The sequence below is a fragment of the Coregonus clupeaformis genome, chromosome 15 (genome assembly GCF_020615455.1).
Source record: "Coregonus clupeaformis isolate EN_2021a chromosome 15, ASM2061545v1, whole genome shotgun sequence".
In the NCBI taxonomy this organism is placed as follows: Eukaryota; Metazoa; Chordata; class Actinopteri; order Salmoniformes; family Salmonidae; genus Coregonus; species Coregonus clupeaformis.
The window spans coordinates 5,581,746-5,602,961 of record NC_059206.1 but is presented as its reverse complement, the minus strand read 5'-3'; the positions used below and the strand labels follow the sequence as shown (position 1 = coordinate 5,602,961).

At 41.9% G+C, this 21,216-nt stretch overlaps 2 protein-coding genes and 1 pseudogene across 2 annotated transcripts; 2 read left to right on the top strand and 1 right to left on the bottom strand.

The window, feature by feature from the left end:
* Positions 1 to 862: 862 nt before the first annotated feature.
* Positions 863 to 9,605, bottom strand: LOC121585998 (mitochondrial folate transporter/carrier-like). The gene is given in 8 exon segments (XM_041902396.2): positions 863 to 1,131; positions 1,416 to 1,561; positions 1,799 to 1,912; positions 5,796 to 5,950; positions 6,503 to 6,588; positions 8,535 to 8,611; positions 8,613 to 8,686; positions 8,951 to 9,605. Coding segments are annotated over 8 exon segments (969 nt in total). The 5' UTR covers positions 9,144 to 9,605; the 3' UTR covers positions 863 to 1,007.
* A 67-nt stretch (positions 9,606 to 9,672) lies between these two features.
* On the top strand, positions 9,673 to 12,910 carry LOC121585999 (tRNA selenocysteine 1-associated protein 1-like). The gene is made up of 7 exons (XM_041902397.1): positions 9,673 to 9,791; positions 10,199 to 10,296; positions 10,479 to 10,578; positions 10,794 to 10,846; positions 11,109 to 11,262; positions 11,414 to 11,447; positions 11,664 to 12,910. The coding sequence occupies exons 1-7, from the start codon at positions 9,768 to 9,770 to the stop codon at positions 11,810 to 11,812; spliced, it is 612 nt and encodes a 203-aa protein (XP_041758331.1). The 5' UTR covers positions 9,673 to 9,767; the 3' UTR covers positions 11,813 to 12,910.
* Positions 12,911 to 17,716: 4,806 nt separating this feature from the next.
* Positions 17,717 to 20,332, top strand: LOC123492633 (annotated as a pseudogene).
* Positions 20,333 to 21,216: the final 884 nt, after the last annotated feature.

Below are 21,216 nucleotides of genomic sequence, written 5' to 3'. Positions count from 1 at the left end.
TAAAAAATGCATGTGTTCATATCGTTTTGAAATGACAAGTGAACACAGAACAGCTGTAAAATGTTATCTGAAACAAAAAGCTAACAAATACAAAAGGAACATAAAGCTTGAAACTTTCCCTGAAAATAAATGGACTAATGCCAATTCAACACTGATATTTCAGATTAAGACTTCTGAAATTAACATTATTTCAAAGTTGAACAGTGCAATCAGTCTTCTGCGATCATTTCGTATGACATCATTCACATGAGGGTTTACATGCCCTACAGCATGATGCCAATAAGTTAAATAAAAACAAATTGGGTGTACATTATACCCTGAAAATAGCAGGTATGCTCTTTTAATGTCGACGTTTAAATCGGACTTATATTACACACACACATGGTATTCACATCACAGTCAGCAGCCTTGAAAGAATGGTTTATTTTTGCTTTGATGTTTCACCCCCACATCCTGTACAGTACCTCCAGTGAGGTCTGTTCTTCTGTGATGCATCCAAGGAAGAGACAGAGAGACCAGTCTTTAATTACCAGCATTGTCAACATCATCTCGCTGAGAATGCCAAACCTCGAATGCATACTATAGATGAGAGTCCTGGTTTTTCATAGTGATAATAAGATCTAATTCCACCACATGCTTTTGGAGTTGCTTTATGGTTGTTTTGACTCTGCTGCCAGAGGTGCATCCAGGTGATATGTCCGCTCCAGTTGTCCAGTTACCTGCTATGTCCAGTTACCTGCTGTGACAGTTCTGGAGACTTCAGTTCATGGTGGTCCTCTGTAGCTCAGCTGGTAGAGCACGGCGCTTGTAACGCCAAGGTAGTGGGTTCGATCCCCGGGACCACCCATACACAAAAATGTATGCACGCATGACTGTAAGTCGCTTTGGATAAAAGCGTCTGCTAAATGGCATATTATTATTATTATTTATCTTATCTAGCACCACATACATTGTCTGAGTGTCCCTTCCTCTTTGTGGTCCTGCCATGGCTGTCTCTTTAGTCCTCCTCACTTCTGGCCCATCAGGAAGCGAGACACGTTCTCATAGACCACGAAGGTGATACAGCAGGCTGGGGTGACACGGATCAGGTTGGGCACCATGCCTTTATAGAACCCTACAGCTCCCTCATTCCTGTGGAGGAGGGACCAGAATAAACACAGTAGTCACTATGTGGAAAAAAAACAGACTGAAATGTCAGCATTGGAATGGGCGTTAGCAAGCTTTCTCATGGCTCTCTGTAGGGTTAGAGTTTGAAGCTGTGGATCTTAGTTGCTTCACACTGTTATGTTACCAAACTCCATGAACATGGTTATATGCCCACTTAACAGTAAATTATAGCAAGTTTTGGCTAGTTAACCTAAAACTAGCTGTTTTTTGTGTATGTACTGTAAACCAACAGTGTGGTCTTGGCCTACCTCCATGTCCTCCTGACCACATCCAGGACTCCATTGTACTTATTATGCTGGTCCTGCAGGCGAGCCCGCACCACCTGGTAAGGGTATGTAGTAGCCACAGCAAATATTTTGGATAGAGCTGCCATTGTGATATATTCCAATGGATTCTGGTCAGACCGAGAGAGCGAGAGAGAGGTTGGAGGAGTGATGCCTGTGAGTCACTTACTTCACAAGCATTACGGTAATTCTTCCAGAAATCCTGCAACACTTAGAAGTGGGTTTTCTTTATGAGTAATTTAAAGGTTTATTACCCATATGGTTGAGTCATTAAAACTATGAACACATTTACATTAGGCGTGGTTATAGAAGTCTTAATGTTTCCTCACTCTGCAGTCTGCACTCACCAGTTTAGCTTCTGAAGGCATTTTCTTGTATTTGTTGTAGTCTCTCTTCAGCTCCTCATAGGCCATGAACTGCAATGCCCCGTGTGACGTGCCAAATAAACCAGGAACATACCCCTGGAGGATTAAACACTGGGGTCATTATCTGTACCTGACAAATAACCTTTGTTTTAGCGCCAATGAAAGGTGCTGTTATCTTCCAAATCCAATTGATATGATCATGGTATTTATAATTTTGAAAAATACTTATAGCTGATATAAAAGACACTAATATCTTGAAAGTCAATTTATCATATTGACTACCCAGGCTGTTCAATTCTGGTCCTGGAGGTCCGAAACACTTCTGTTTTTGTTTCTACCTGGTATTTAATTGCACTCAACCGGTGGCCCAGGTCTGAATTAGTCCCTTATTAGAAGGAGAGGATGACAACCAGAAGTGTTTTATCCCTCCAGGACTGACATTGAAAAGCCCTGCCCTGTGCATGATCTACCTACCTCTACTAACACTGACTTTGCTGATAACTTGAGGAAATATTTACTGATTACTATGACTGTAAACAGCTGTGTAAAGTAGTTAAGTAAAAATACTTTAAAGTACTACTTAAGTCGTTTTTTGGGGTATCTGTACTTTACTATTTATATTTTTGACAACTTTCACTTTAATACATTCCTAAAGCAAATAATGTTTAAAAAAAGAAAGAAAATGGTGCTGTCTGGTTTGCTTAATATAAGGAATTTGAAATGATTTATACTTTTACTTTTGATACTTAAGTATATTTTAGCAATTACATTTACTTTTGATACTTAAGTATATTTGAAACCAGATACTCCTGAGTGGCGCAGTGAGATCCAGTGCCACTAGAGATCCTGGTTCGAATCCAGGCTCTGTCGCGACCGGGAGACTCATGGGCGGCGCACAATTGGCGCACAATTGGCCCAGCGTCGTCCAGGGTAGGGGATGGAATGGCCGGCAGGGATGTAGCTCAGTTGATAGAGCATGGCGTTTGCAACGCCAGGGTTGTGGGTTTGATTCCCACGGGGGGCCAGTATAAAAAAATAAAAAAATTATTCACTAACTGTAAGTCGCTCTGGATAAGAGCGTCTGCTAAATGACTAAAATGTAAATGTTAAGACTTTTACTCAAGTAGTATTTTACTGGGTGACTTTTACTTGAGTGGTATGTATCTTTACTTTTACTGAAGTATGACAATTGGGTACTTTTTCCACCACAGACTGTGAAATGTGGTTGTCTCACCTAGCTATCTTAGGATGAATGCACTAAATGTACACTGCTCAAAAAAATAAAGGGAACACTTAAACAACACAATGTAACTCCAAGTCAATCACACTTCTGTGAAATCAAACTGTCCACTTAAGAAGCAACACTGATTGACAATACATTTCACATGCTGTTGTGCAAATGGAATAGACAACAGGTGGAAATTATAGGCAATTAGCAAGACACCCCAATAAAGAAGTGGTTCTGCAGGTGGTGACCACAGACCACTTCTCAGTTCTTATGCTTCCTGGCTGATGTTTTGGTCACTTTTGAATGCTGGCGGTGCTTTCACTCTAGTGGTAGCATGAGACGGAGTCTACAACCCACACAAGTGGCTCAGGTAGTGCAGCTCATCCAGGATGGCACATCAATGCGAGCTGTGGCAAGAAGGTTTGCTGTGTCTGTCAGCGTAGTGTCCAGAGCATGGAGGCGCTACCAGGAGACAGGCCAGTACATCAGAGACGTGGAGGAGGCCGTAGGAGGGCAACAACCCAGCAGCAGGACTGCTACCTCCGCCTTTGTGCAAGGAGGAGCACTGCCAGAGCCCTGCAAAATGACCTCCAGCAGGCCACAAATGTGCATGTGTCTGCTCAAACGGTCAGAAACAGACTCCATGAGGGTGGTATGAGGGCCCGACGTCCACAGGTGGGGGTTGTGCTTACAGCCCAACACCGTGCAGGACGTTTGGCATTTGCCAGAGAACACCAAGATTGGCAAATTCGCCACTGGCGCCCTGTGCTCTTCACAGATGAAAGCAGGTTCACACTGAGCACATGTGACAGACGTGACAGAGTCTGGAGACGCCGTGGAGAACGTTCTGCTGCCTGCAACATCCTCCAGCATGACCGGTTTGACGGTGGGTCAGTCATGGTGTGGGGTGGCATTTCTTTGGGGGCCGCACAGCCCTCCATGTGCTCGCCAGAGGTAGCCTGACTGCCATTAGGTACCGAGATGAGATCCTCAGACCCCTTGTGAGACCATATGCTGGTGCGGTTGGCCCTGGGTTCCTCCTAATGCAAGACAATGCTAGACCTCATGTGGCTGGAGTGTGTCAGCAGTTCCTGCAAGAGGAAGGCATTAATGCTATGGACTGGCCCGCCCGTTCCCCAGACCTGAATCCAATTGAGCACATCTGGGACATCATGTCTCGCTCCATCTGATGAGTTGGCGGATGCTTTAGTCCAGGTCTGGGAGGAGATCCCCCAGGAGACCATCCGCCACCTCATCAGGAGCATGCCCAGGCGTTGTAGGGAGGTCATACAGGCACGTGGAGGCCACACACACTACTGAGCCTCATTTTGACTTGTTTTAAGGACATTACATCAAAGTTGGATCAGCCTGTAGTGTGGTTTTCCACTTTAATTTTGAGGGTGACTCCAAATCCAGACCTCCATGGGTTGATAAATTAGATTTCCATTGATAATTTGTGTGTGATTTTGTTGTCAGCACATTCAACTATGTAAAGAAAGTATTTAATAAGATTATTTCATTCATTCAGATCTAGGATGTGTTATTTTAGTGTTCCCTTTATTTTTTTGAGCAGTGTATATCCCTCTGGATAAGAGTGTGCTAAATTGCTAAAATGTAAAATGGAGTACTGCCCCCTAGTGGTAGTCTATAAAACATGCATTCAAATCTTGTGCAACTACAGTACATTCTGTAAAACTTCAATTAAAGCTGCAATATGTAACTTTTTTGGGCAACCGACCAAATTCACATAGAAATATGAGGTATAGGTATGTCACTCATTGAAAGCAAGTCTAAGAAGTGGTAGATCTGTTCTACGTGGCTATTTCTAGGCTTCTCGTTCTTAAGTTTCATTGTTGAGTCTTTTACTTTCGGTTTTGTACACATTTACATTTACATTTGAGTAATTTAGTACCAGCTTCAAACAGTTGAAAATACAATATTTGGGGGTATGGAAAAGCTATTTCACAGCGGTTTAGATGGTACAATGATTCTCTACACTATACTTCCTTGTAAAATGAAATTAGGCTAACTATTAGAATTTGAGGAACAAGGAAATGGTGGAGCGATTTCTGCATAGTGCATCTTTAATAGCCTGGGTGTTTATTTGCTTCAATCACTGAACATAATCGGTGCTTTTTAGAGACAGGTTTCTATTTGAGCCAGGCGACTATTTCCTTATTGCACACAGCTTTTGCTCAATAAAAAAGGTTGAAAAGACGACCACACTGTTCATTGTGACCAGTATGACCAGCATAACCATTATAATAACAAATCCATTGTAGATCAGACCTGCAAAGACTAGCCTGCCTATCATACACCCCGATTTCGCGCATCAGCACCATAAAGAGCTCCATTTGCTCGTGTTTTCTTTTGGTGGCTCCATGGCTAGCAACAATGAAATAATTAAATAAAAAATGTTGACTGTGGGAATATAAGAGCTGTGTCCATGGTAACCTCATTTAGACCCAGCGTTTATTTGAAACAGCCGTTTATTTGCCCAGCTATTAAAAAGGACAGGTGGCTATTTGAGACTCAGCGTTTAATTGAAGATTTTACGGTACATTGCCTAATTTTAGGCTGTGAGGGATCATAAGGAGAAAACATGTTTACATATGACACCATTCACATGTCCTGCACATTCACTGGACCTGCACCTGACTTGTAAGCAGACAAGAAAGTCCTAATAAGCTCTATTCAGGATACAGCCATCATACATACAGATGACAAACCCTGGGTTATACTGAGCCTCACCCTGTACAGTCCAGGTATCCCCTCATGCCGGTAGATCTTCACCAGTGCATCTATCATCCCTTTATACTGTTTCCTGGTGGGATCAGTGTTATACTGCAGCACCAAGCGAGTCTTAGTCACCCAGATAGGGTTGGTTAGGGTGAGAGTCAATACACCTGGAGACGGAGGAAACAGAGGTGAGTTTCTGACACACACACACAGCTGCATAAGTGTACAACATGAATTAAACCAAACTACAAGCTCTACGCTACACTACATGGAGCCTGTGAAGCATGGAGCTGGTGAAGACCCCTATCTCATTAAGTTTTATTAAATCACATGACACAGGGCAGCCAGTGTCTTTCTTTCCTTTTCCATTGTCTGTCAGTGAGTGCAGGGCATTAGTTTAACATGATTAGGCTAGGGTCAATCAAATCACATGACCGTATACAGCCAGAAAAATTATAAAAGTTCAGCAAATTGACCAATAACTGTATACATATGTACTTTTGCCTTAGTCAGAGGAGTCAAATATTTTGTTCCAACTAGTCAGTCACACGCCTGATTCAACTAATCAAAGTCTGGACTAGTATAGCAGACTATGATATGTTTATTTAGATGTGTAATGTTAACTGTTTGATCAAACAGTGTTGACCTTCGAAGTTGTGGTATTGACCACACACCACCAGTGTGTGTGTCCCTGGGGTCTAGACAGAGGCAGTACTAACCTGCTTGGGCGGCTGACAGCAGGTGTTCTGTGGCACTCAGTTCAGACTGACGGCCTTCCTTAGTGTACGCCTTGATGGCATTGTAACTGTGGGGGAAGTTAATACAGACAGAACAGAAAATTCATTGGATACCTCAATAGACAAATCCCGACGCTACCATTGCTATTTAAAAGTGCTAGAGTACAATGTAGAAATATTATCAACAGTCATGTTAAGTGATGAGTTCATAGTTGATTGGATAGACGAGGGGTTTCCAAACTGGGCTGCAGTGGGTCCGCCAATTTTTTGGGGCAATTTTTGGGAGGGTTTTTTAACGTGAAAAATAATTATTTTATGAATATCGCTAGCAGCAACAGAATACCATCGTGGATACAATGTTTATGTCTCTGCGTCCAGAATGAAGGAAGTTAGAGGTAGTTTCACAAGCCCATGCCAACTAGCGTTAGTGCAATGACTTGAAGTCTACAGGAACAGTTAGCATGCTAGCTGTTCCTGCTCATCCGACTCTGGGGAAGTAGATAAATGGCTTCATTGCCAAAATCTCAAACTACCCCTTTAATATTTTTACATTTTTACATTTTAGTCATTTAGCAGACGCTCTTATCCAAAGCGACTTACAGTTAGTGAGTGCATACATTTACTTCATACTGGCCCCTCGTGGGAATCGAACCCACAACCCTGGCGTTGCAAGTGCCATGCTCTACCAACTGAGCTACACGGGGGCCCGTGTGGAGGAGATGATTGTGGACTACAGGAAAAAGAAGAGGACCGAGCACGCCCCCATTCTCATCGACGGGGCTGTAGTGGAGCAGGTTGAGAGCTTCAAGTTCCTTCGTGTCCACATCACCAACAAACTAACATGGTCCAAGCACACCAAGACAGTCGTGAAGAGGGCACGACAAAACCTATTCCCCTAAGGAGACTGAAAAGATTTGGCATGTGTCCTCAGATCCTCAAAAGGTTCTACAGCTGCACCATCGAGAGCATCCTGACTGGTTGCATCACTGCCTGGTATGGCAACTGCTTGGCCTCCAACCCCAATTACCTTGACTAACCGGTGCCCCCGCACATTGACTCGGTACTGGTACCCCCCGTATATAGCCTCGCTATTGTCATTTTTACTGCTGCTCTTTCATTATTTGTTACTTTTATTTTGTATAATTGTATATTGTATTTTTGTGTGATTTTTTGTTTTATTCTTTCTTAAAACTGCATTGTTGGTTAAGGGCTTGTAAGTAAGCATTTCACTGTAAGGTCTACACCTGTTGTATTCGGCACATGTGACAAATAACATTTGATTTGATTTGAAATTACAGTCATTGGAGCTAATTACAGGGGTTTTTCTGTATAGAAAATTCTTAGGCGGGCCATGGTAAATTTCAGGACAGAAAAACTGTTTCAGTGTCAACTTAAACAACCAAAACCAGATAGAAAGCATGCAGAAAAGATATTGAACTATATATAAAAAATGGGCATTCAGGGCCCATGCCCATTGATTTTGTTATAATGTCTGAGCAGAGGAACACAGCATTAGCCATGGCCAAATGCATAGAATTGCTGGAAATTAGCTTTAAAACTGCAGAATTGTCTCTCAGCTCCATGCCAAACTGTATAGAATTGCTGGAAATTAGCTTCAAAACAGTAACATTTTCTGTCAGCTCAATAGATAAATCTGTAGAGTTGCAGAAAATGTGCTTTACAACAGCAAAATTCTCTCTACGCAGCCGAGATACTGTACCTTTCTAGCTAATAATGTTAAGAGTTTACACTCCCTCTTCCAATGAACTGTGGGTAGGTAAAAATAATGAAACCGTCTACCAAATCTATTCATTTTCAAATGTCGATTACTCCTACTTGCCTTTACCATTCACCTGATGATAAGACAATACTTTCTTTAACCCCTGGGATATACTATTGAAATTCCAATAAATGTCTGGCAATGCATGCATGCTGTCATGTCATCCAGCGTCATATTGTAAAGATATTATCCCAGAGAAAGTAGAACGGTTTTACTTCTTCTGGTTATACTTACAAGAAGAAGTAGAGGCCCCATGATGCCCCAGCACCCCAGATGTTTGGGGTGACTCCTTGGTAGAGTCCTCGGACCCCCCTCCTGCTGCCACACATTTCTCAAACAATGGATAACGCCATTATATTTAGGTCTCAGGTCCAGTCCATCGCTCACTGCAGGAAAATAACAAGGCAGGGGGAAAACATACACTGTCAGAGTCAACAGAACATCAACTGTCCATTCAAGTTCCAGCCAGGTAGCTAGCTACTCCTATGTTATTACCATGTGCCGATTGCATAATTTGCAGGTTCCCAATCTTACACCTGTCAAAGGCAGAAATTAGCTAGCTGCTGCCAGTCCCTTTTAGGCTGGACAAATAAACACCTTGTAGCTACTGTAAGAGTTTTAGAGCCACACATTGACATACATAACTTTACCTGCAAACCTGATTTTGACTAGGTCAAGAGGGTGCAGCACCAGTGTTGACACGACTCCTCCACCGAGTCCTGCAACCAAATTCTCTATTTTCACATGGCTGTAGACTTGCTGGATACGTCCAGTTATGGAGAAAGGTGTGCCACTTCCAGGTCCTGTTGCAGCTGTCTCTTGATTTGAAGTAGCAGGACTCATGTTTACCTAGCTATTCTGTGAATTTAGCTAGAATTAAGTTAACGTCAGCTACTTGATTATTCAGATCTTATTCAACAGAACGCGCACGGTATCGTGCTCCTGTTAAAATATAATCCCAGAATCCAAAAGGCACATACTTGAAGTAACCACATCATATTTTAAGACGTTTTAGTGACCCACGTTTTTGTCATGCGGTACAAGCTACATCTCTATCCGGCACGACCTTTCCAATGACTCGATCGAAGCTGATATGCCGAGTTCAAAACAACTGGATCTCGGAACTCGGAAATCGCAGACTTCCGACTTCAATGCGTTCAAGACAACTGGGAACTCGGAAAAAAACGAGCACCGACTGTGAAAAATCTTTTGAAACTTCTTCCAATTCGGGAACTCGGGCCTCCATCATTTGATGTTGTTTTTTCCTAGTTCCCAGTTGTCTTGAACGCACCAAAAGCACCAATACTTTAGGAAATGTGACGCAATTTGGAGGACTTTACTATCCCACAATGCAACAGTAAAAGGCACACCCCCGACCACCATGGCAGTCTGCGAGACAGATTTGCAAAAACCGCAGCGTATGTTATGAAGCTGTGTTTACGTCGGTGAACTAAAATTGTAAACACAATGAGTTGCTTATGGATGGGTAATGTAAGTCCTGATATGTTACTTTAACAACTTTGCATGCATAGAAAACTATCATTAGCATATCCTAGCTCTTGTGTTACTCCCACTTTAGGATAGCTAGTGTTACCACCTCTCAGTGCTACCAACTAGCTCGTTAGCTAATAGATGCACCCTCAGGCATTTTCATTATTTGGCAAACGTTAGCTAGTTCTTGCTCACTGACAAGCCCCAAAGAGCCTCTAGTCTAGTGAAGCCTGTCATTTCCTTGTCTGAAAGACCACACCAAGTCAGTGTCTCTGAAAGTTTGAGAATATGTCCAGTTGAATATAGCTAGGTAGCTACACTAAGTTACAGAGTGTAGGTAATTTACAGTAGCAAGCTAGAGTAGAGGTTTTCTGTTCAAGTTAGTGTTTTTCTCTCATCCCCTGTAGTTAGAGCCTTATATGGATGAGAAGTTCATCTCTCGTGCATTTGCCACCATGGGAGAGCTTGTGGTGGGGGTGAGAATCATCCGGAACAAAATGAACTGGTAAGACAGGAGAACATTATGCTACTGCAATAGAAGGGTTATGAGTGATACAGACAGTTTTTTGTCTTTGGGGATGTCTAGTAGCTACTGTATATTACTATCACTATTCACCAACAGAAGAAATTGCACAACCACAACGACACGTACATGTATGTGTTTTGGACCTTCTCCACCTTGTGTAGGGGTGCGGCAGGCTATTGCTTTGTTGAGCTGGCGGACGAGGCCACTGCTGAGCGGTGTCTCAGGAAAGTTAACGGGAAGCCTCTCCCTGGAGCCACACCGGTACAGTGCCACCACACACACACATCCCTCAATGATTCCAAAATTTTTTCCAATCTCGAATCGACCCATAGCCCCTACCCCTATCTCAGGCACTCTGAGAGGATTGGATATGTATAGGGCATATGGTGAACTCTTGATATACCCATTAACTTTATTAGAGATAAATCATGTCTGGAATAATCCATTCTGAACAAAACACTCTCTCTTCTCTACAGCCGAAGAGGTTCAAACTAAACCGTGCCACATACGGAAGACAAGGAGAGAACAGGTACGTACTGCATGCCACTGAACTTACTCTGTCCAGGGACTAACAGAGCCTCCCTTCATACAGTAGTGAAGGTAGTTGTGTGTAGATGAAGGAAGACACTTTTACTCCATTCGTTTGGTATGTTCAAGTTGTTCTCTCCAATCATGGATGTAGGAAATATCCCAAATAATCCACACTTTTCATTATTCATTATTAATAGCATATAGATTTTTTATAAATATTATGTTTATTCATAAAGGTTTTCTTTCCCTGTCAAAAACAGGGGTGGTTACTCAGACAGGTTCAATCAGGCGTACTCGTACAACAACAACCAGTACTACCAACAGTACCCTGACCACTACTCCAACTGGGGCTATGACCAGAACACAGGCAGCTACGGAGGTTACAACTACAACCACTATGACTATAGCAACCAGGTGTGTGTGTGTGTGTCCCGCACACACACTGTATTGCTCTTTAATTATACATCAGTTGTACCCATTCTAATGACCACTGAATATGTGATATTAGAGGTATGGCATATTATGGTATGGCTGTTGTGAGTAAAGACCTGTCTCTTTGTTTTAGGGTTATGGGGAGACTGAAGATGATGGACTGGAGTGTGAGTGCTCCGTTTTCTTTCATTTCTCTAGCTTCATGATACAAAAAAGCAGCTGAAATATTTGACACTATTTGACATAATGTATTGAACCCAGGCCTGGAGTATAGCCTACAAACTGTCCAGTCTGTCTGATCTTTATGGCTCTCGTGCTGTGCCCCTTTGTCTGTGTGCCTGACTGTGTGATCTTACTGTGTGCCTTGTGTGTGCATCCTGCAGACCCCATGGTGGCACTGGATGTGGTGGCAGCCAACAGGCAGTACATGGAGGAGAGTGAGGAGCTGTATGATGCCCTCATAGACTGCCACTGGCCTGCCCTGGAGCCTCCTGGTCCTATTACTGCCGCTGCACCATCCAAGGCACAGTAGAGCTAGCAGACTCCCTGGTCGACAGATAGCAACAGTCGGACTCTCAACCTCTCGATGTGGATTGTTTGGAACAGCCCAGTGTGAAGGTTCAAAGGGTAAAGGCATCTCGTCCTGCCTGCCAAGAGTAGCTGGTCTTCAGTGTCTCGTACTCTTGCAATGGGCTAAGCTAAGCGAACAGACCACAGTGTATGATTCATGTGATTCGTGTGAACCCAGCTCCAGTGACTGAAAGGATGCCCCCCTCATGTTTGAATTGAATTATTATTTTTATCACTCACCCCCACTCATTTCTTTTGGGTTATTGGGCACTGGTTTGGTTCCAATTGCCCAACGAACAGGCTTGTTTCGGTGCTTGATGTCTTTGTAATCATATCTTCAAGGACTGCGTTGCTAGTATTGGCCTCTGTCTTTCCCTCCCTCACATAGCTTCCTTTTTCATATTTATTGTCCACACTGGAAAATAGAATAAGATTGAAATATAATCCCTATTCAACCTATTGATTATCTATCTAGGGTCACTTGCTTCTTATTGTGGAGTGGAAGACTGTGTAGTAGGTGTTTTAAACCTTTCTCCTCCATGTTATAATCTGAAAGCTGTGGGACAGGCAGGGTTGTTGATTCTGCTTTGTGTAAATATTCGTCAACAGAAGAAAATGTGGAGGTGTGTGTTCATTCTCAATTCATCAGTAACACTTTATAATAATTTACATGAATAATACATTATAAATGCTTCATAAATTATAAATGATTTTTTCATATAATGAAATACTTAAATAGGTTATGAATGCTTATTCATGAGAGTTATTATAAAGTGTAACTGTTTCATCAATGTCAAATGGGATGTCCTGTTTAGCAGGATATGATGGTATTCTTTAAGGTTAGTCTACAGGTCACCTCATATTACTGTAGTAGAAATACAGTATCAGATCAGCTGGTTCAGTGTTAATAGCTCCAAGACCACATGCTGACTGCAGCAAAGAATATCAGTATCTACAAGCTCACATCACCAGTGTTCATGTCTTGCTTTTGAAAATAAATTCATGTGACATTGATGCTCAGAGACCAACATGTATTAAAAGCTAATTTTGATACATTTAATTAATTGTATAATATATTTGGTTGTGAATTTATTGTACTTTTTGTGTCTTCAGGAGTCTTCAGGAGTGTAGCTATGTCTTGACAATGTCGAACAACCTAATTCCGAAACACACTTTAGGGCACTAAAATAAACTGTTACTCTATTTGAAAAGACAACAAATAACCTGCTCCTGTAATAACAGAGTAGAGAAGCACAAATATATGTTTTTGCTCCATGCAAATGAAAATCCAGCTTTTTACTAGTTTCAATTCGTTTCCTAGAATGCTACGCAATTATAGGCTGGAATCCATACAGAATCCTGAAGTGAAACAATAGTAAAATGGAGCCATTCAGCTTGCATCCAGGCTACCTCAATCATTCCACACACCCAGCCCCAGGGAGAGAGAGTCTATTGTTGCAGACTGGTCTCATAGACTAGATGTAACATAGTAAATGTAAATCCGAGACACTCAAATTAGTATTTTATGTTATGTTTGGTATGCTTACATTGAAGGTTACTTAAGGCAAAACAAAAATAGGGTAGTTGGTCGGTGTGGGTGGGTGGATAATGTGAATGTCTAGCAACCTGAAGGTTGCATGTTCAAATCTCATCATGGACAACTTTAGCATTTGAGCTAATTAGCAACTTTGCAACTACTTAGCATGTTAGCTAACACTTCTCCTAACCTTAACTCATAACCCCTAGGGCTAGCTAACAGCGTTAGCCACCTAACTAACGTTAGCCACAACAAATTGGAATTTGTAACATATCATACATTTGGCAAATTCGCAACATATTGTAAGTTTTGCAATTTTGTAACATTTTGATTGAATTTCAATTGGTAACATACGAAATGGATGATGGACATCAACAAATTAATACATACCATCATACTAAATCAGTGGTCACCAACCGGTCGATCTCCAAGGCATTCCTAGTTGATCACCAAACATTTCTGTAAAAAAGCCAACGATAAAGCCTTGCATTCCTATTTTTTGTATTCGTTTCGTGCTGTTGGCGGTAGGTGAACTTGATTCAGCAGCCCTAGCGCCGGGAAGGCAAAGTGTTCCCATTTTTAACCATTTAATGTGTCTGCAGGTAGAACTCCGCCCACCCGGCAGGCCCAGAGAGCAAATCAAGTGCATCTATAGGTCTACAGCTGGCCAATCAGATGGCTCAGATTATCGTGTCTGCACAGTTTCCTCACGCCATAGACTAGAAAAAGAAGCGTTGAACACACAGCAAAGTTAATACAGATTAAAACATGTTTAAAACCATGACTAGAGAGAGACTCAACGAATACAGCAAAGAGCTGCTGTTTTTATGAGTGAGTTCATGTTTAAGTTGTTATTCAGCACTGTCAGCACTTTGTTCAAAACCTTTATAAGCCTTTAAATGTGTGTTCTCCCCTACTTCCACACACTACAACCAGTACTGCAGCTGCAATGAATGAGTATAGCAAAGTGTTTCCGTTGTTATTATTAGCGGCTTGTGTCTTTTTTAATATCAAGGAATATTTTACTTTCTCTGGACGTAGGAGTAACAACATGAATTGGTGCATGAGGCAGAAATAATGCAGTGCGACTTGAGTTTTGCCATCAGCTGGAAGACTGTGTCCCCTTTTCTCAGCAGAGGGAAGGAGGGTGGAGGGACGATGAGTCGGGTGAGAGGCCTCCACCGCTGCTCCCTCCCACCCCTCAGACTGACCATCAGATGTAGGCCATCAGTCCAGTAAAAATACATAGTATGCTCACTTAGCGGTGCTTCACAAAGTATTACAACAAATTATCCATTACCAGTGTGATCATATACTTGTTTTTTTATGGTCTGAGAAGAACAACATTGGCAGGGCAATTCGAGCATATCCAATACACAGTGATAATGTATTAGCCTACTGCACAAACCTCTTTGCTACAGAACAGTTAATGTTACATAGGCTTACATTATTTAATTCATGATTTAAAAAAAATCTGCGGTTGATCTCGGCATGCATTTTGACTCAGAAAGTGATCTTGACTCAGAAAAGGTTGCTGACTACTGTACTAAATGGAGTGTCTCGGATTTACGTACAGAATAATACTAAATGCTCTGAGACCACGTTGCAACATACTACCCACTCAATCTGTTCATGCCCTACTAATGAGCCTGACACCGGCTGGTCATGTGAGTGGAGCTCAGTGCAGCAGCCTTTGCTATCCATTATAAGAAGCAGTGTGAAAGTCATGGGACAGGCACAGGACAGCCAACTACTGCTGGCCTCTATTAAACCAAAAGGCTTAGTTATTCTATCGTTAGTTATGTTGACCTAGATTTTAGGACTGAGTGACGGATGTTGTTCATAGTGGCTTGATAATAATGAACCTGCAGACTGAGCTGCACTCCAATCATATCCAACCCTCATATCAGAGATATGATTCTCTCATTATCAACAGAGAAAGTAGCCTATAACCTAACATAAACAAATCAGAATTCATAAAATGGGTTACTTTTAGATAGGGATACACTTGACCCGAAGTGGCTATTTTACTTATGTAGTGTAGATCTAATATTTTGTTTCTGCGTATGAGTTTTTGTCTGCTGCCTCAGAATATGAGCAGAGTAGCGAGTTTGACACGATCACATGCGCACACGCTGAATTACTGCGACCAACCGCAAACGTGTGACGTCGCATTATGTGCTCGGTCTTCGATACGGGACAGAAACTGGAAACGACGCATTATACTGCAATCCTATTGAAAAGTAAGGATTTTATCATAATATTTAATCAATCATTTTACAGATGTAAGTAGAAAACTGATTTATCTTGATTGTCTACACTGGTAAAACCACCCAGAAAGTAGGCTACGATGCGACTGCCAGTGCCTATAACTGTCAGTGATTCAACTGGATAGGCTACATTGTATCTACTCGTTCAACACATAATATGGAATTGGTTACAATTGTTTCTAACCCGATGCAAAGTGTAGCTGTTTTTTAAAAATTACGTTTAATTGCTTTCGATTTTAATTAGCCTAGTGGCCTATAGGCTATACAACCCATTGAACCCAATAGCCTATATGAGCATGTCAGACTGACTGAGGGCGCTACATAAAAAAATGGTTCATGTTATGCAGGCTTGTCGCTGTCACTTTATAGCTTGTAGCCGAGATTTCAGATACTATGGTTGTATAATAGTATTTGACCGAGGCTATTCTTAAGTTGTCATTCGTGTTCAATTGGGCTATACTATAGCCTACAATCATGAAATAAGCAGCTCACAGAATTGTCTAATTAATAATCAGTTAAAATGATAAACTATGTGACCTCATATCTTGGTCATGGTTGACCCGCTAAATATCATTTCTGTGCAAATGGATGGCCAGCCTACATTCGGCTCCGGTGCCTGCCGAACCTGCTCTCCTATTGTAAACAACCTGCGCTCATGACGAAATGTGGCCTAGCCAATGCGTCAATGTGCACTGTAAGTAGTAGATATATTATAGCCCGCCCATGTGGTCGGATGGAGGATAAACCACAACTATTTATGTCTTTCAATCCTTACTTAGTTTTATGTAGCTTCAAGTGATGATATTATATGCAATCTGATAATGGTGCTTGTTTGAATATATGAAGGCTGCTATATGTGACTGTATGGCAGGTGTGTCCAACATTTCAGTCCCCACTACGGAGTGTGACAGACGCCAGGAGCAAGGATGTCATACGGGAGAACAGACAGCTACCACTCGCAGCCACGAGACTTCAGCAACCTCACCCAGACATGCAGTGTCAACATCCAGAAAATCACACAGAACAGTGAGTGGTGAAGAACAAGACAGTGACAGAACCCAGTGTTCTACTGCTGCGAGTGACACCTTGTTGCAATGCACATTTCCCTATATGGTATATTAAAGTAGGCATATTCTATTCTATAACCTACCCTAACACCATACTCCCACACTTTGGACAATTGAGTATCACAAATAAGTCTTGGAGGCTTGATGTTTTGGGTCTATTTGTGTCTTCCATCTATTTCTGATCTCCTCTCTTGAATGAACTAATATTAGGCAGAGATGTCTGAAGTCAAAAAATAGGAACTTCTGAGACAAGAACAGCCTGAGTAGGCCTATAGTATAATGTATAGTGCTCTATTTAGAGAGAGAGAGAAAGAGGGATAAAGAGAGAAGTGTTGTTTCTATCCTGCTTTCTCAGTTCCCCCTTCTCTTAGTTCAGCTCACCTCACAGTATTTGTTTTGCTATACAGCTGGGCAGATCAAACATGCTGTACCAGATGGGGACGAGACAAGAGACCCCAGAGCTGCAGGACAGACTGTGAGTACTACTGACACTACTGCTCAGTAACTAAGTAACTACTGACACTAACTGACTGCTTCAACATAGCCTTTTCCACCACTAATTGGGACAACAAGAGCATCACTAATGAAATATTTTAGTCATTTAGCAGACGCTCTTATCCAGAGCGACTAACAGTTGCATACATTTTTCATACTGGCCCCCGTGGGAATCGAACCCACAACCCTGGCGTTGCAAGCGCCATGCTCTACCAACTGAGCTACAGGGAGGCCTATATCGTACTGCATGTGTGTGTGTGTGTTTGCTACTCACAGCCAACAGGTACAGCACTACACCAACCAGCTGGCCAAAGAGACCAACAGACACCTGAAAGAGCTGGGCTCCTGCCTCTCCCTCCCTGAACAGGTGAGTGGGAGTTCTATGCATAGATACTGTATATTTCTATAGTTCTATGGAAAAGTTCCACATCTATGGACTGGTCCCAGATCTGTTTGTGTAAGCATATCTGGGACCAGGCTACATCAATGTCCTAACATTTTCAAACCAACGAACTGTATGTCGATAATCTCGTGTTCTGTTTCCTGATACAGTATATCATCTTATCTAACAAACCAAATGTGTAAATCATATATAACTCTGCTGAGGACATCTCACCATACAGTATATTCTACTGAATCTATTCTACTCTACTCTACTCTACTCTACTCTACTCTACTCTACTCTACTCTACTCTACTCTACTCTACTCTAATCTACTTTACTGTATTGTGTGATTGATCCTTCCAGAGACAGCAGAAGATCCAGAAGGACCGACTGATGAATGACTTCTCTGCAGCGCTCAACAACTTCCAGGCGGTCCAGCGACGGGCGGCCGAGAAGGAGAGGGAATCAGTGGCCAGGGCCCGGGCCGGGTCCCGCCTCACAGTAAACACTCTGCGTTCTCATTGGCCTAGATTTGGCCGGTCTGTCATAGTCACTCACCAATAGTATTATTAGATAGCCAAAATAAAACACAGTTTCATTGTCATATTACAGTAGGATGACTGATTAGTGTAATGCAATGTGAACGAGAGCGTTTCAATTATGGGTTTGTTTTTATTTCCAGCAGGGAGATGAGGGGAACGTTGATGAACAACTTGTGACATTTGAAAAGTAGGTACACAGTGGAGGTAGAGTCCTATCAAATATTCTGTTCGAATAATTGAAAAAAATATGTAATAATAATAATAATATAATAATAATAAAAATAACATAATAATAATAATAATAATAATAATATATAATAATAATAATAATATATAATAATATAATATGCCATTTAGCAGACGCTTTTATCCAAAGCGACTTACAGTCATGCGTGCATACATTTTTTGTGTATGGGTGGTCCCGGGATCGAACCCACTACCTTGGCGTTACAAGCGCCCGTGCTCTACCAGCTGAGCTACAGAGGACCACACATTAATTAAGTTGTAACAAAGGTGTGTGTTTGTGTGTGTGTGTGTCCGTGCGCTTGTGTGTGTTTGGTGTGTGTGTGCAGAGATGATGATGACTGGAGTCAAAGTCAGACCCAGCAGCTGGAGGAGCCAGAGGTCACAGAGGAGGACCTGGAGGTCATCAAGGAGAGAGAGACCAACATCAGGCAGCTAGAGGTATTCACCCAGCTACCATCTACCAGCTACCAGCTACCAGCTACCAGCTCCACTCACATTCCATACAGGAATCACAGAGCCACATTACATTTACATTTGAGTCATTTAGCATACTGTTGAACTCCAAATCAATCCTTAGCCCTTCCTCTCTAGTCAGTGGATGCTGGTGGGAGGAGCTCTGGAGGGCCGGCTCTGTGTAATGTCAGGAATGGACAAAATGGAACGGTATCAAACATTTCAAATATATAAAAACCACATGTTTGATACCGTTCCATTTATTCCATTCCAGCCATTACACAGAGCCCGTCCTCACAGAGCTCCTCCCACCAGCCTCCACTGTCCCTAGTACAGCCCGACAGCCCTATTCCTGAGTATAGCCACACTCCTGTAGATCTGACAGGACTGGACTAGGGGCTAGGGGGCTAGGGTTTGATTTGGACTTCACCTAACTACCCTTGTGGTGATTTTCTTCCTTTCTCCTCTCCCTCCAGTCTGATATCATGGATGTAAACCAGATCTTTAAGGACCTGGCGGTGATGATCCACGACCAGGGAGAGATGATCGGTTAGTAGACATGAAATTGATTTTCCCCCTCTCTGGTTTGATAACATGCTGGTTCAGAAGGTTACTGTCTGTGATGGTTTAGAATTCCATCTGATACTGTATCAGTCCTGGCTCCTGTGACCCTGCCCTTCAGTGTGTCTCCTCTCCTCTCTGTTTGACAGACAGCATTGAGGCTAACGTGGAGAGTGCAGAGGTCCATGTAGACAGAGGAACCGGACAGCTCCAAAGAGCCGCCTACTACCAGGTAGCGCTGTGACGATTATGGAATGACCACCATTATTGTCATAATTGTCATTTTGTTGAAAAAATGTTTTGAGCTTATAATGCATCTTTGAAAATTAGCTACGGCATACCTAATGAATACAACACAGCTTTGGAGACACCCTGTCTAAAAACGAATGGTTTGACTGCTTAAAACTTTTGGAAATTATGCTTTTCCTTCCAAACGTACGTTATGCTCGTAAAATAACTTGACCCTCTTCATTTAATAATGAAAAACTGCTATTGGGTAAACTATTTCTACTTGAAAATAAAATGGAATCCCCCCTCCTAAAATGAATGTATTAAGACGATTATGACAATAATTTTTTTTTGTTCATGGTTATTGTCCATAATTGTCGGTTACACAATTATATGATTATTGTGTCAGCCCTACTACCAGGTATCAACACAACACCATCACAACATGGGCCGTGTTTGATTTGTAGATAAGTCCGAATGCTCTGTCGATGATCAGGGTCCTTCATTTAACCAGGCGAGTCAGTTAAGAACAAATTAGTATTTCAAATCACCAATCACTGCCTTTTTGTGCTCCCTCCACCTGTAGAGGAAGTCCCGTAAGAGGATGTATCCTGGGCATGGTGGTATCTCTGGTGGTCACCGTCCCGGCTATCATCATCTGGCAGGCCATCAAATGAGAGGACAGGAAGAGCACCGAGGGAAGGGATTTTAATGGCACATCGAACTGACAACCTAGAATGGCTTCCAATGGAACGTCTGAGTGAGTGAATGTGTGTGTGGGGGGGAGCGGGTGTGTGTGCGTGCGTGCGTGCATGCTTTCGAGAAAGATATAGACAGAGGCGTAAGGAATAGATTGTATAAATTCTCTTCCCCATCTGTATATATTAAATACTAACTGTTCTAACACAGTCCTGCACTTACTTTCATGTCAGAAATGCAAATGATCTCTGTCATCATTACATACATTACTGTGTTAGAATATGTCTGATCTAATGCAATGTTGCACAAGTTTTCTATATGTATATAAATTCTATGGGTACGGTTTGATATGGTTTATTTTCTGCCTCCTTATTCTTCATGTTGTGAATGTCTGATCCTCTTCCAGATGTCTTATAGTCTATAGTATTATCACAAGGAGATTATGTAGTTGAAATATGGAGGATTCCTTTGATAGCACACACAAAATGTTTGTTATATTATTATTATTATTATTATTATTATTATTATTATTATTATTATTATGCTGACTTTCATTAATAAAATCAACTGTGCATAAGAGTCCCGACTGTGTCACGCAGGCCGATGTATTTCCACAAGATGGCGATGTTATGCCAGTATTATGAGGTGAATGTATAATGTGTACAAAGGCGCCATGTAGTCTACCATGCTTTTATTTAGATATTAAACAAGTCAAGATATACGTGTAGTAGTCTTGCAATTTTGCGTAGTGTTGATGATGTGTGGTAGGTTGCTTAACATATTGGTACCTTAATAAAACATGTTTACTATATGTTTATAAGACACTGTCCTGCTAAATATGCACAAGGTTAAAGAGCATTTTCCATGGTACTGTCATGGTGATT